Source organism: Palaemon carinicauda, chromosome 1, assembly GCF_036898095.1.
Source record: "Palaemon carinicauda isolate YSFRI2023 chromosome 1, ASM3689809v2, whole genome shotgun sequence".
NCBI lineage: Eukaryota > Metazoa > Arthropoda > Malacostraca > Decapoda > Palaemonidae > Palaemon > Palaemon carinicauda.
In genome coordinates, this window is record NC_090725.1 from 71,668,385 (window position 1) to 71,683,384 (window position 15,000).

Below are 15,000 nucleotides of genomic sequence, written 5' to 3' on the forward strand. Positions count from 1 at the left end.
TCCCACTTTAACATTTAGATCCTGAAGCATCTGAAGAAACAGGACACATTTTTCCCACTTTAACATTTAGATCCTGAAGCATCTGAAGAAACAGGACACATTTTTCCCACTTTAACATTTAGATCCTGAAGCATCTGAAGAAACAGGACACATTTTTCCCACTTTAACATTTAGATCCTGAAGCATCTGAAGAAACAGGACACATTTTTCCCACTTTAACATTTAGATCCTGAAGCATCTGAAGAAACATGACGCATTTTTCCCACTTTAATATTCAGATCCTGAAGCATCTGAAGAAACATGACACATTTTTCAATATTTAGATTCTGAAGCATCTGAAGAAACATGACACATTTTTCCCACTTTAATATTTAGATCCTGAAGCATCTGAAGAAACATGACACATTTTTCCCACTTTAACATTTAGATCCTGAAGCATCTGAAGAAACATGACACATTTTTCCCACTTTAACATTTAGATCCTGAAGCATCTGAAGAAACATGACACATTTTTCCCACTTTAACATTTAGATCCTGAAGCATCTGAAGAAACATGACACATTTTTCCCACTTTAATATTTAGATCCTGAAGCATCTGAAGAAACATGACACATTTTTCCCACTTTAACATTTAGATCCTGAAGCATCTGAAGAAACATGACACATTTCTCCCACTTTAACATTTAGATCCTGAAGCATCTGAAGAAACATGACACATTTCTCCCACTTTAACATTTAGATCCTGAAGCATCTGAAGAAACATGACACATTTCTCCCACTTTAACATTTAGATCCTGAAGCATTTGAAGACACATGACACATTTTTCCCACTTTAACATTTAGATCCTGAAGCATCTGATAATCAAATTCTTTCCTGTAAAAGAATTACTCGTATGCAATTCAAACTTAAATACATTCATACCCTGGTCTTTGGACATTTATTACAGCTGAATTCGGACCTAGGAGTAAATGCTATTAGGAGATTTTGATCCTGGAACACACAACTGCGTTAATAAATGAAGACCGAACCATTATGTGACAAATTCGCATTATGATTTATTTACCGTTTCTTAATTCAGATGTAGTATATCCTGATAGCAAATTGCAACCCTGAAACAGTTGATATAACCAAATCGAAGTTTCAGTTCGAAATAAAACATCATACATCAAGCTCAGAAATCACGATAGCAATATTCATAATGTTCGGGACTAAAATTAAAAACATGAAATGACTATCCCGGGATTAAGTTCTTAGTTTAAGACTAAAATAAATCTCTTTTATATAAGGAATAAGTATAAAGAGCGAGGAAATACTTCTTGGAACATTATACTGTAAACTTGAGACAGCAATAAACACCTATTATAATATGTTAAAATATGAAGACAACATAAGATACATATCTAAACTCTTTCTATTTCTAGTTGTCTACTGAAAACATCCTGAAATACTTTTAATTTGATTATATTCTATCCTTAAAATAATCATCATGAAATAAATGTAATAAAATAATTTCCTAAAAATAAAGATAGTGTAAAAGATTTCAGCTAGTTAAAAGAGAAGCAGAAAGAAGTATGAACTAAGCAAGGCATTCATAAATCATTACGCAACGATTTCAGTTCGAAAGAAAATAAAAAAAATATGGAGATGAGACTTTATAGCAAAAATATATTTGGAAATAAAAAACTAAAGTTCAGGAAACATTTTAAATGAGAACACTCAAAGCAAAACTGAGTTAAATGTCAAACTCGAAGTTTATAGCATAAAATATATGAAATCAGAGAAAAAAAAATAGAAAAAACCTGTTATCGAGATAGGACTGTACCAACCGTGTGTCACACGATCGTACATAATTCATTTTGTATATATTATGCTTGTATCTTGGCTCTTCCCTCGCACTAAAAAGAACCAGAATAAACATGTCAGCGTTTTTCCTCTCTAACATTGCCTGTTTCTCGAACATGAAAATTCCTGTTGCCTTGAGGTTTTGTATATAAAGGAGAGTGTTCTTTAATAAAGTTACTCAGTTGATTGCATCCTGCCTTTGAGTCATAACCTTCTCTCGGCCGTCACAGGAATTTCCTCAACATAGAAAACATAATATGAAGCTTACACTCGATAAAATCATATCAGGTCTAAATTTCAGAATCAAATGAAGGGTCAGAGAGTGAATATAAAAACTTCCAACTGAGAAGAAGAACAATAATATTTTCCTGAAAGTTATACAGAATCAATTTACATCCAGCATCTAAATTAAAGGAAACTATACATGAGGATGGCATTGTGACGGCCGAGAGAAAGGTTATGACTCAAAGGCAGGATGCAATCAACTGAGTAAGTTTATTAAAGAACTCTCTCCTTTATATACAAAACCTCATGGCAACAGGAATTTTCATGTTCGAGAAACAGACAATGTTAGAGAGGAAATACGCAGACATGTTTATTCTGGTTCTTTTTAGTGCGAGGGGAGAGCGCAGATACAAGCATAATATATACAAAATAATTTATGAGCGATCGTGTGACACACGGTTGGTACAGCATGCAGAGTCTAATAATCACACGATCGCTTAAAATACGATTTCTCAAGCTTTGCAATATCAAACATGTAGACCAAGCAGAGTTAACCATTTTTCTCTTGTTTTCTTTTCACATCGAAAGGTCTTAATAGTGGTACTGTGACAATGCTCAATCAATGAAATATGAATGATCTCTATCACGTATACAAACATACGTAGTTACCAAAGTTGACTCATTCTGACCCACATACATATTTATAAACATGACAATGTAGAGTTGCCTCCAAGAATTCCGATACACATCACCATAGATAGTCTGTAGTTTTGTGTACCGGAATTCTTAAAGCCAACTGTACATAAGATATGATAAACAACCATATCAACAAGGACATGGATGCCCATATATTCAAGAGACATTTTAGGCATACATTCAAAACATACATTGTCAGGAAACTGACGTTTAGCTTTAAAATATCAACAAGAATGGTTTATAGTTATTTTTGGAGCATTTATTTCATTAGTCGCCTCCGTTTGTATATGTATTTCAAAGTCAAGTGTATTAGTCACGCTTACCACGTCAACACAAACAACTACTCTTGCACAATTGAAGGGCTTAATTCAGTGGGTACAAGAGCAGACCAGTGCATGAAGAGATATTCACTGTCTGCCCATTAGTGTGTCTGTCACATTTACCACGTTATGTTAAGGACTTTGCAAAAGTAGGTATAATTGAAGATTTTAGTTTTCACTTCAGAAGAAACTATGACAGGTTAATTGCTTAAGAATTATACACACACGCACTATCTCTCTCTCTCTCTCTCTCTCTCTCTCTCTCTCTCTCTCTCTCTCTCTCTCTCTCTCTCTATATATATATATATATATATATATATATATATATACATACATACATATTGTTTGGAGATGTCTGTGATTTTTAAGAGTATTCAAAAATTATTTTAGCTAACATCAAAGTAATGAAGGCTGAAAGCAAATCATATTTTTTGCACAACTGAAGAGTTCATGCCAAGATTCCTTTATGAATGAAGTTATATGGATGCATTGTTACTATTGTCGAAGAAATAGCTTGATACGAAATCAAGAAATGTGAAGTCATGGTCAAACTTTTAAAGTTAAGGCGATTAAAATCTTGATATGATTTGATTTACGGAACCAGGGAGATTAATGTTCTTACTGAGGTGCATCTAAGGATGCAATTTTGTGAAGGCATCCCTATTGTACAGTTGGCTTCATTAATTCCGGTACACTTCATTGGAAGTTAAGGAGACATCAGTGTACCGGAATTAATGAAGCCAACTGTACCAGTGCTGTTAAGCAAATGACAACGTTAATAAAATAAAAGTTGAGCTCGTGTTTTACAAGCTGAGCAACTTTGTTTTACAGGCAGCCTTGTCAACAGTTTCTCTTTTGCTGAACATAGCTTTACCTGCAACAAGACGTTTTCGTATCTTCCAGTGAAGTGTACCGCAATTAATGGAGCCAACTGTACAGGAAAAAATCAGCAGATCAGGCCAAAGCATTAAATTTAAACACTAAGTGTTTGATGCGAGATCAAAGCCATACGGAGAGTAAGTGTTATCTACTTGTAGCATGAGTAGAAGTCTATTCATATCAAGGTGCATCGGTGGTGTATGAAATTTAACTAAGGTTTTTTTAATAGTGTTCTCATATAAATGAGCTTAACACAAAACGATACAAAAGGGCGAAGCTGTGACGGGCCGAGAGAAGGTTGTGAACTCAAAGGCAGTGTGAAAGCAACTGAGTTAATTTATTATAGAACACTCTCCTTTATATATAAAACCTCAAGGCAACAGGAAATTACATGTTCGAGAAACAGACAATGTTACATAGGAGAAACGCAGACATGTTTATTCTGGTTCTTTTTAGTGCGAGGGAAGAGCTAAGATACAAGCAGAATATATACAAAAGGAATTATGTACGATCGTGTGACACACGGTTGGTACAAAGCTATGGTGACATTGATCAGCGCCAGGAAACATGTCCACGTCTTTAACGGGGTTCAAAACTGAGCAGTGTAAATTTATACTATGAAAACCTATTTCCATATATGTACTTCAGTGCAATTACAGCCATGTTTAGACTATGAATAAATTTGGAAAAAAAAAAAAAAAACTTGTGATTTCAAGTTCCTTTAATATTCACATGGACCGAAGATGAAGGAAAACGTGACAGAGATAATAGGATACATCAAAATTAAAAAGCTGTGAAAAAAAAAAAATAAATAGAATCAAACTCGGTTTAATTTTAAGAGGTTTTTAACACTATTCCGTTCATAAAAAAAACATTGGTGTGTATGCAAAAAGTTTAAACAGAAATAAAATATCCACTATAAAAGATACATTCAAGCAATGTATGTGGTTCGTTATTTAAATATCTATAATTTTAATGAGTTTCTGTTGTCCAAAACCTATTTACACCATACTGGATAAAACTAATAAACATATTAAGCCCTAATATCCAAATTACAATTTGAAAAAACAATAACATCTATATGATAATCTATATCACCACCGTTTCATCATGCGAAAATCACCAAAGCAATACATATTTCGTAATTAGGGTCAAGCGTACGGATTTATTTTTTTTTTTTATTGACCAGCTGTTTTCCATAGTGTGTGATACCAAAGAAACAAGATAGAAGTCACTGTTATTATCATAAGATAAATATGCATAGGGAACATAATATATCGTCACCCTCATAAACTAACTGCTTAAGTCATTTTCTCCACTTGTTGGGAAATAAAAAAAACCTTCTCATTTCCTAATTCTTTATATCATTGTATTGAGCTTCAATTAACAAATTCTAATTCACAAATTCTTCCGTTAAGAATATGTGAATTGAAGCTCAAGACAATGATATAAACAATTAGGAAATAAGGTTTTTTTTTTTTTTTGATTTCCCAACAAGTGGAGAAAATGACTTAAGCAGTTAGTTTATGAGGGTGACGATATTAAAATAACACTAAACAAAACAAAAACATTTACATACCTTCCCAAATGTCACTTGTTCCGTACCTTCAACAACAACGCCCTCAACAAACAAATGACCAGCGGTAGCCCCACACAAGGACGACAACTTGGGCATCAACGTGTTTACAAACATCGCACAGTATTTAAATGGAGTCTAGTCTAGTCTAGTCTAGTCTAGTCTAGTCTCTCTCTCTCTCTCTCTCTCTCTCTCTCTCTCTCTCTCTCTCTCTCTCTCTCTCTCTCTCTCTCTCTCTCCAAAAAAGCTATTCTGAGGATATATGCAAATGAATATATACCCCTTATTCATAAAATGTATATGCCAACATTCATTCTCTGTAAAACTTTCTCTCTCTCTCTCTCTCTCTCTCTCTCTCTCTCTCTCTCTCTCTCTCTCTCTCTCTCTCTCTCTCCACAAAAAGCTATTATGAGTATATATGCAAATGAATATATACCCCTTATTCATAAAATGTATATGCCAACATTCATTCTCTGTAAAACCTTCTCTCTCTCTCTCTCTCTCTCTCTCTCTCTCTCTCTCTCTCTCTCTCTCTCTCTCCAAAAAAAGCTATTCTGAGTATATATGCAAATGAACATATACCCCTCATTCATAAAATGTATATGCCAACATTCATTCTCTCTTTTTTTCTCTCTCTCTCTCTCTCTCTCTCTCTCCCCAAAAAAAGCTATTCTGAGTATATATGCAAATAAATATATACCCCTTATTCATAAAATGTATAGGCCAACATTCATTCTCTGTAAAACTCTCTCTCTCTCTCTCTCTCTCTCTCTCTCTCTCTCTCTCTCTCTCTCTCTCTCTCTCTCTCTCTCTCTCTCCCCAAAAAAAGCTATTCTGAGTATATATGCAAATAAATATATACCCCTTATTCATAAAATGTATAGGCCAACATTCATTCTCTGTAAAACTCTCTCTCTCTCTCTCTCTCTCTCTCTCTCTCTCTCTCTCTCTCTCTCTCTCTCTCTCTCTCTCTCTCTCTCTCCAAAAAAAAGCTATTCTGGGTATATATACAAATGAATATATACCCCTTATTCATAAAATGTATATGCCAACATTCATTCTCTGTAAAACTCTCTCTCTCTCTCTCTCTCTCTCTCTCTCTCTCTCTCTCTCTCTCTCTCTCTCTCTCTCTCTCTCTCTCATACACACAAACCCACACGCCTGGCTATGATCGACACGAACATACCTCACTCGCAAATAATCACTTTAGATAAGATAAAATCAGTGTGTATTCGACACAACCAATAACAAAATATCTAAATTTCTATTCGAGTGAGCATTAAAGACCAAACTTGCAAAGATAAGAAAGTCATATTTTTGTTCATAATAATAATAATAATAATAGTAATAATAATAATATTGATAATAATAATAATAATAATAATAATAATAATAATAATAATAATAACAATAATAATAATAAATATAATAATAATAATAATAATAATAATAATAATAAAAATAATAATTAATAATAATAATAATAATATTAATGATAATAATAATAATAAAAATAATAATAATAATAATAATAATAATAATAATAATAATAATAATAATAATAATAGGAAGTAGGAATGTGTGGTGGGACGAGGGTTGCATGAGAACATCTATAATGAGGCTCAATACTCCAGTGAACAACGAAAACTGATTAAGTAAGAGAGATGGCTGCCTATGAACACAAGGTTAGAACAAGATAGTAATAATAATAATAATAATAATAATAATAATAATAATAATATACGGAATCAGATGACAAATGGTTACGGATATGCCAATGTAAACTGGTAGACTTCATTAAACCCGATAGGTTGAGACAAACGTTATTCAGGTAAAACTGCATATTCAATTATACAATAAACCAAAATATAAATATATTAATCTTTTTAAATTATTTGAAAACTTACAATTAAGATGACATGACTGCATATCAAAATATTTTCATAAAAAATAAGCTTTCTTCTATACACAAACAGACACACACACACACACATTATATATATATATGTGTGTGTGTGTGCGCGCGCGTGTGTGTGTGAAATTGTGTGTAATTGTGCACGTGTATGTGCATGCGCTCACTAAATCTACAAACAAATGTAAACCGACAGTTCAGAGGAAACACATATCCAGATATAAATGAGATAATTGTTTATCCCTTCATCACTTTCGTGAAGGTGTAGATAAAATTTCATGCTGTTCATCATTTGGCCTTTCAATAAGTATTAGCTACAAATTCCTAGTAAGCAGCAAGGGCCTTTTAAAATCCTCGAAGCAGTCCTCTTGGCCAATTTTTAAATGGCCTTCATTATTCTATATATAGAGTACATGAAGCGATGCACAATACAAACACAAAAGTTTTAGAACATAAGCTATAGTCAATTTCTTTTAGCGATGCATATTTGCACCGACTCGCAGCGGTGCCCTTTTAGCTCGGAAAAGTTTCCGGATCGCTGATTGGTTGGACAAGATAATTCTAACCAATCAGCGATCAGGAAACTTTTCCGAGCTAAAAGGGCACCGCCGCGAGTCGGTGCAAATATGCATCGCTAAAAGAAATGGACTATAGTTACGACTGAAAGAGCTATGGAAAGAATAATGATGGGATTAATAGTAAGAGACAGAGAAAGAGTAACATTGATGCAATAGCAATCTAAAGTAGAGAATATTCTAACATGTAAGAATATTAAAAGGATATGGGCAGGATATATAACAAAAATGGCAGATAATATATGGAGAAGAGGATTAACAGAATGGGTTCCTAGAGATTGCAACCGAAGCAGGGAAAGGAAGGGAGAGAAGACGATGGATTGACGGGCTAAGAAAATTTGCGGGTATATAACGCCGTAGAAAGACCATAAACAAACGGGAGTGGAATGACATGTCTGAGGCCTTAATCCTGCAGTGGACTAACAACGGCTGATGATGTTGATATATATACATGAATGTGTATATATATATATATATATATATATATATATATATATATATATACATATACATATATATATATATGTGTATATATATATATATATATATATATGTGTGTGTGTGTGTGTGTATATATATGTATATATATATTATTATTTCATTATTATTTGCTAAGCTACAACCCTAGTTGGAAAAGCAAAATGCTATAAGACCAGGGGCCCCAACAGGGAAAATAGCACAGTGAGGAAAGGAAAAATAAAATATTTTAAGAACAGTAACAACATTAAAATAAGTATTTCCTATATAAACTAAAAAAACTTTAACCAAACAAGAGGAAGAAAAATTAGATAGAATAGTGTGCCTGAGTGTACCCTCAAGCAAGAGAACTCTAACCCAAGACAGTGGAAGACCATGGCACAGAGGCTATGGCACTACCAAGACTAGAGAACAATGGATTGATTTTGAAGTGTCCTTCTCCTAAAAGAGCTGCTTACCATAGCTAAAAAGTCTCTTCTACCCTTACCAAGAGGAAACTAGCCACTGAACAATTACAATGCCGTAGTAAACCCCCTGGAGGAAGAAGAATTGTTTGGTAATCTGAGTGTTGTCAGTTGTATGAGGACAGAGGAGAATCTGTAAAGAATAGGTCAGACTATTCGGTGTATATTTAGACAAAGGGAAAGAACCGTAACCGGAGAGGATCCAATGTAGTACTGTCTGGCATGTATTATATAAACACATATATATGTATGTATAACATATTATATATACATATATATATATATATATATATATATATATATATATATATATATATATATATTATACATACATGTGTATATATATACATATATATAGATATATATACATATATATATATATATATATATATATATATATATATATATATACATATATATATATATATACATATATTGTATATATGTATATATATATATATACATATATTGTATATATGTATATATATACAGTATATATATACATATATACAGTCATTGGAGTCATTGCAGTGGGAGATCAAAGCTGATTTGACGGAGTGATGAAAACGTAAACCATTCTGTTGGCTGTAAGGTTGTAAGCGGTTGTCTGATGTAGTGTGATACCCAGGAGATTAGCAAATGATATCCACAATTGAGAAGTAAAAATGCTAATCCTGTCAAAAGTAATATGGGATACCGAATCTTGCTATCCACCCTGAGAGTAAGGTGTAAGGTGAATGTACATGAGGCGGAGATTGCAGTTTGCATGGGGATGTCTTCATGCCAAAGAGTGGAGAGGTCAATGATGGTAAACAGGTAATGTTGTCTTCATGATGTGGGTAGGGGACCTACTACATCAACGTGAATGTGGGATAAACGATGCTGAGGTTGAAGAAAGATGCCCTCTCTTGAATCCGTGTGTAGATGTACTTTTGAAGTTTAACATGAAATACAGTCCCATCCTTAGTAATGCAGTGATAAATGAATATTCGGCTTCAATAACTGTGCAGATTATTGGCACGAGGGTTGTGAGAGGCTATGGATGAAATCAAACACCTGTCAGCGCATGGGGTAGGTATCAAGAACTCTTGCAACGCTTTGATGGTCAAGGGCGTGGGGAAATTCTGAGCAGGTGCTACCTTCTCAGGGAAGGGGTGGACGCCTTTAGGAGTGATGCTATGCCCTAAGAACAATATTTAGTTGGCACCAAAGGTACACTTGTAGTACTGTTCTATTGTAAGTGATCAAGAACGATGTGTAGGTGACAGAGCACTTGTAGTACTGTTCTACTGTAGGTGATCGAGAACTATGTGTAGGTGACAAGAGGTGTTCCTCTTTGGAGTAAGAGAAGACAAGTTTTGTCCACGTAACATACGCAGAAGGGGATGTCCCCTAAGATGCCATCCATGAGGCGTTGAAAAGTGGCCCCAGCATTTCGAAGGTCAAAACAGGAGTAAGTGAAGGTGTATGTACCACAAGGGGTGCTGATGGCAATCGTGGGATGTCCTCTGGATTCATGGGCACCTGATAATACCCCTTCAATAGGTTGATCATGGAGAATACCTTCGCTTTGTGAAAGTAGGAGGTAACATCAGCGATGTTGGGGAAGGGGTGGTGATTAGGTTCTTTCTGCATGTCCATACGCCTATAATCCCCACAAGGGCTTGAGGCCTTTTGGGAAAGACCCATTTCTTCCACTTCGCCCATTGCTTGTTTAGTGCCTGCCAAACCCTCCCTGGTCAGATGCCTGAATCTGGGGGCCCTGTCGCCTTGATGTGGTGATAAATACCATACTTGGCAGGAACTGTTGTTTGGCAAAGTTCTAGACAGAAGACTTCCAGGTACGATGTGAGGAGTGGGTAAAGGCCTCCGTGGGTGCACTGATGTGGAGTTTGAGGTCAGAGAGGGGCAGGTTAAAGAGGTGTTGGTGAGTAAGGGTCTGTGTTGACTCAGCATTGATGTGCCACATCTACCAGGAGTTGGACATGTGCAAGGAATTCCACAGTGGCAATGTTAAGTCTGCAACAAGGAATATCCAATGGTATTTGGTGCTTCTAAATGATAGTGGGAGTGTCTCATACCCCTTGGTAAGGATCTCAAAGCCGTTGGCCGCTACCAGGACGACGTCGATAGGCTTAGCGTGACTACGTCGTGGCCTGAAGAGTGACTTTGGTAGAAGGGAATGGCATTGTTGGCATTGATGGGCGGTCTAGTCATTGGACTGTTGTGTGAAGGCGGGCACATGGGGTATGCAGTTAGCGCAATGGATGAAGGGTGTGCCCTCTAAGAAGTGGCGGACATGTAAAATAGCCATGTACACGACCAGTAGTTAGTGGTCAAAGGTAGAGCACCTGGATTCTGCCTTGGATAATTTTCTATAAAAAAGTACTATCCCTACAGAGAAGTCACTGGCACAAGAAAATTGAGAGCAGTATGAGTTGATAAGGTTGGGCTTTATTTACATTGATGAAGGCCGCCACCAGAAGAGGGCCCCACTTCAGGTTGTTTGACTTGACATTGAGGGGGGGCAAGAGTGGTGGCAATGGCTGGGAAGAAACGGTGATAATAGTTCACCTAGCCTTTGACAGTTAAGGGTGTGAGAAACTTATGTACTGCTGATACATTCTCAGGAAGGGGATGGACACCCTCAGGAGTAATGCAGTGTCCTAAGAGTGAAACTTCCTTGGGCCCCAAGGTAAACTAGTCTACCTGACTAGAATCCCCTTCTACTGCAGATGATTAAGGATGTCATCCACATAACATACGCACTATCCATAAGCCATTGAAATGTGGCCCCTGCATTACGAAGGCCAAAGCAGGAGCAATTGAAAATATATATGCTGAAGGGAGTGGTAATGGAAGTCTTTGGGATGTCTTCTGGGTATGTGGACCCCTGATAATACCCTCTTCAGTTGTCTGGGGTTTGGAAAAAACTTTAGCATCGTGAAGGTACGTGGTGATGTCAGTAATTTTGAGGAATGGGTAGTGGTCTTGTTCCGTCAGCATGTTAAGATGTTTGTAATCCCCACAAGTGTGAAGGTAGCCATTCTTCTTCAGAATAATGTATAAGGACAATGGCAAAGGCCCATTTCTTACATGGGCATGCTGATGTGGAGAGCAAGGTTGAAGTGAGTAAGTGATAAAGGTGTGGACGAGCAGGAGTTGGCATCAACTGAATGTTGGTGATCAATGTCAGCCAGAGAGTAGAAATGGGCAAGGAGATCTGCACCAATGAGAGGCAGTGTAATATTAGCAATGATAAAATTCCATTGGTACTGGGCGCCTCTAACTGACAATGTCAGTGTCTCGTAACTGTGTGGAGATATCAGGTCTGTTGGTGCCCAACAAGTAGACACCATCAGGCTTAGAATGAGGGCATCATGCCCTACAGAGGGAAAGAAGCAGTAAGAACTGGCAAGCACCAGTATCTACCAGAAAGTGCACATCAGTTCTTATATCATGCAAATAGGAAAAGATTATTGAATGGGGAGGCCACCGACTCAAGCAATGGCATATTTGCATGTATTTTCACAACTGACATCCACTCACATATTTCTTTGTATCAGTCCCAAATCTAGAGTGGTAGTAGCACAACTGAGGGTGAGGAGCATCATTAGTGGTTATTGAAGGCGTTGTTTAGGGAATGGACATAGGGTGGCATAGATGGGAGGTGGGCGTCACTACTCTGGCATGTCACGAGGTGGGCATCGATGTCCTACAGCATTCAGATCAGTTTCAATTAGTGTTGAATGCTTGTTCCCTTCATCAGAAGTGGGGGCATTGACGGAAGTCTCCAAGGTGGTGGGTGGAGCGACTGTCCATAATGGCGTCGACTATGGTCAACAGGTCCTTCATTCAGCTGGCATTTGACCCAAAGGGCACAAACTAAGTTTACTTAATGAGAACTATCTGCAGATGGCTGAAGGAGAGTAATTCTGACCATTTATCAGAAGGCAAGCAATGCCTTTTGATCCCAAATGATTGTTGAAAGAGCTGAAAAAAATTTGGCTACACAGGTGGCTGGCAACAGTGAGTACCGCTCCAGGGTGTATGATTTGAGGGTATCATACAGTATGAGGGTGTTCCATTGCTCACAAAACTGCTTGGCTGCTTAAGAGTCTTACACCCATGATATGGAACTGAACCCTGACACCCATCTTTAGTGGTGAAGATCAGGAGTTTTATTGTGGCTGCATGGACAAATGAGTCAAGGTCAGTGGTGTACATGTCAAGAGTATATGACAGACGAAACGATGAGCTGGGGGGCCGCGGGTAAAAGATCATCAACATAACCGAGCTGAGGGGCAACAGGCAAAAGATCATCAATGTGACATGCCAAGAACATATGTGAATAAAACGAGAACTGTCACAAAACTGGGTTACTAAATGAAAAACACAGTCATTTATACACTGCAAATTAGTCGCCTAAGGTTGACATTTGCATAGCAATGACACTAGAGTCCAGGTTAGCATGTGTAGGCCTACTGTATACTTAAGGTCTTTTATCTTTTGGGTTGAGTGTTGCTTGAAGCTTAAAGGCAGTTACCATCAAAATTGGAAATAAAATGAAGGTAATGAAAATAGAGCCGAAATTAGTGTGTATTATATTTAACCAAAGTAGACATGGGGAGGACACTGACAGACAAAAAATGGACATTAAGAATAACAGAATAGCAGATTAGGTCCCTAGAAATTGCAAAAGAAGCGGGAGAAGGAAGAAGAGACGAGGGACTGACGAGCTAAGAATATTTGCTGTATAGACTGGCATAGAAAGGCCATAAAGAGACGGGAGTGAAAGGCCTTGGCTGAGTCCTTTGTTCTAGAGAGGACTAGCAACGGTTGATGATGATGATTATATATATATATATATATATATATATATATATATATATATATATATATATATATATATATATATATATTGCCATTCTTGGCGGTCATTGCACCACTTTTTTTTCAAACAAAAGACCCCACCAGCAAGGACCAGTCAGAATGCCACAAGCGTTGGGACCCTACCCAGAGCCTCACCACCCCCAACCATCCTATACCAGTCTACTCCCCTGAGGTCTCAGTTTCAGACATCTTCTACGCACGTGGCCGTTAAACACCGCCACACGGGATCCAAGAAGACGAGGGAGGCGAGTTGCGAAGGGCGTCGGAAGACGAGATCAATGGGACAGCGGTCAGGCCAATGACACCCCCCACCCCTCGCATTGGGAGGACTGACTCTCAACTCAACCTAACAACGGATGGGCATCCTTCTTCGCTAACCAGCCTCCGTGAGAGCAACACCATTCTTCTTCGCTCTCAAGACTCCATCAGAGCAGGACCTGTGACACTTCCTCCACAAAGGAGGAAACAGAGTTCTTTTTATCAAGGTAAGGTGTCTGTACATTGAGATCTTCATCATCCTTACCCAGCCTTCCATCCCTTCTTTATCACATCCCATTTTTTCCTTTTATCCTTTAACGAAAGATCCTACCCACTGAACCTTTGTTATCCTAGTCTTGTGTCCCAACCACGTGGGCTGTTTGCTCCTAACCTTAATTAACTCACCCTGTGACACTGTTGATTCCCATGTGTAGTGTTTAAATTTCTAAGTTTGCACTTTTATTTAATTTGCTTAAAGGTTTTAACCATACAAAGTCGTGTTCCCAGCCTGTAGAAGGAAGTGATTGGTTAACAATTTAATTTATTTCCCTTTCCAGGGAATGAGATTGCTGGTGCTGAAATCGTCCAGGTCCAACCAACTCCACATGAGCACTCGTAAAAATCCAACTCCCCGTGAAGTACCTCGTGGCTTACTTAAAATATATAGTAGTTATCTGTTGTACTCCCCTTTTGATTAATTTTTAATTAAATATTATTGTAAATATATCTATTTTGTCGGTATTCCCTGTCTTATTGCCGACTGGCAACCTTTCCATTGTTCCTTTTCTTTTGTTATTGCCCTGAGTTCCTTAAGCAAGGCCGGACTCACAAGCACGGGCGTAACAATATATATATATATATATATATATATATATATATATA

The 15,000-nt window shown here is 37.1% G+C and overlaps 2 protein-coding genes across 5 annotated transcripts in view; both read right to left on the bottom strand.

The window, feature by feature from the left end:
- sif (still life) overlaps positions 1-15,000 on the bottom strand; it is a 1,404,800-nt gene that overhangs the window by 1,254,178 nt on the left and 135,622 nt on the right. The gene's annotated exons all lie outside the window — the stretch shown is intronic.
- LOC137646449 (uncharacterized) lies at positions 10,360-12,326 on the bottom strand. Its single transcript, XM_068379574.1, has 2 exons — positions 12,064-12,326; positions 10,360-10,936 (listed from the first exon to the last, which is right to left on the bottom strand). Exons 1-2 carry the CDS (start codon positions 12,324-12,326, stop codon positions 10,360-10,362), a joined length of 840 nt encoding a protein of 279 aa, XP_068235675.1.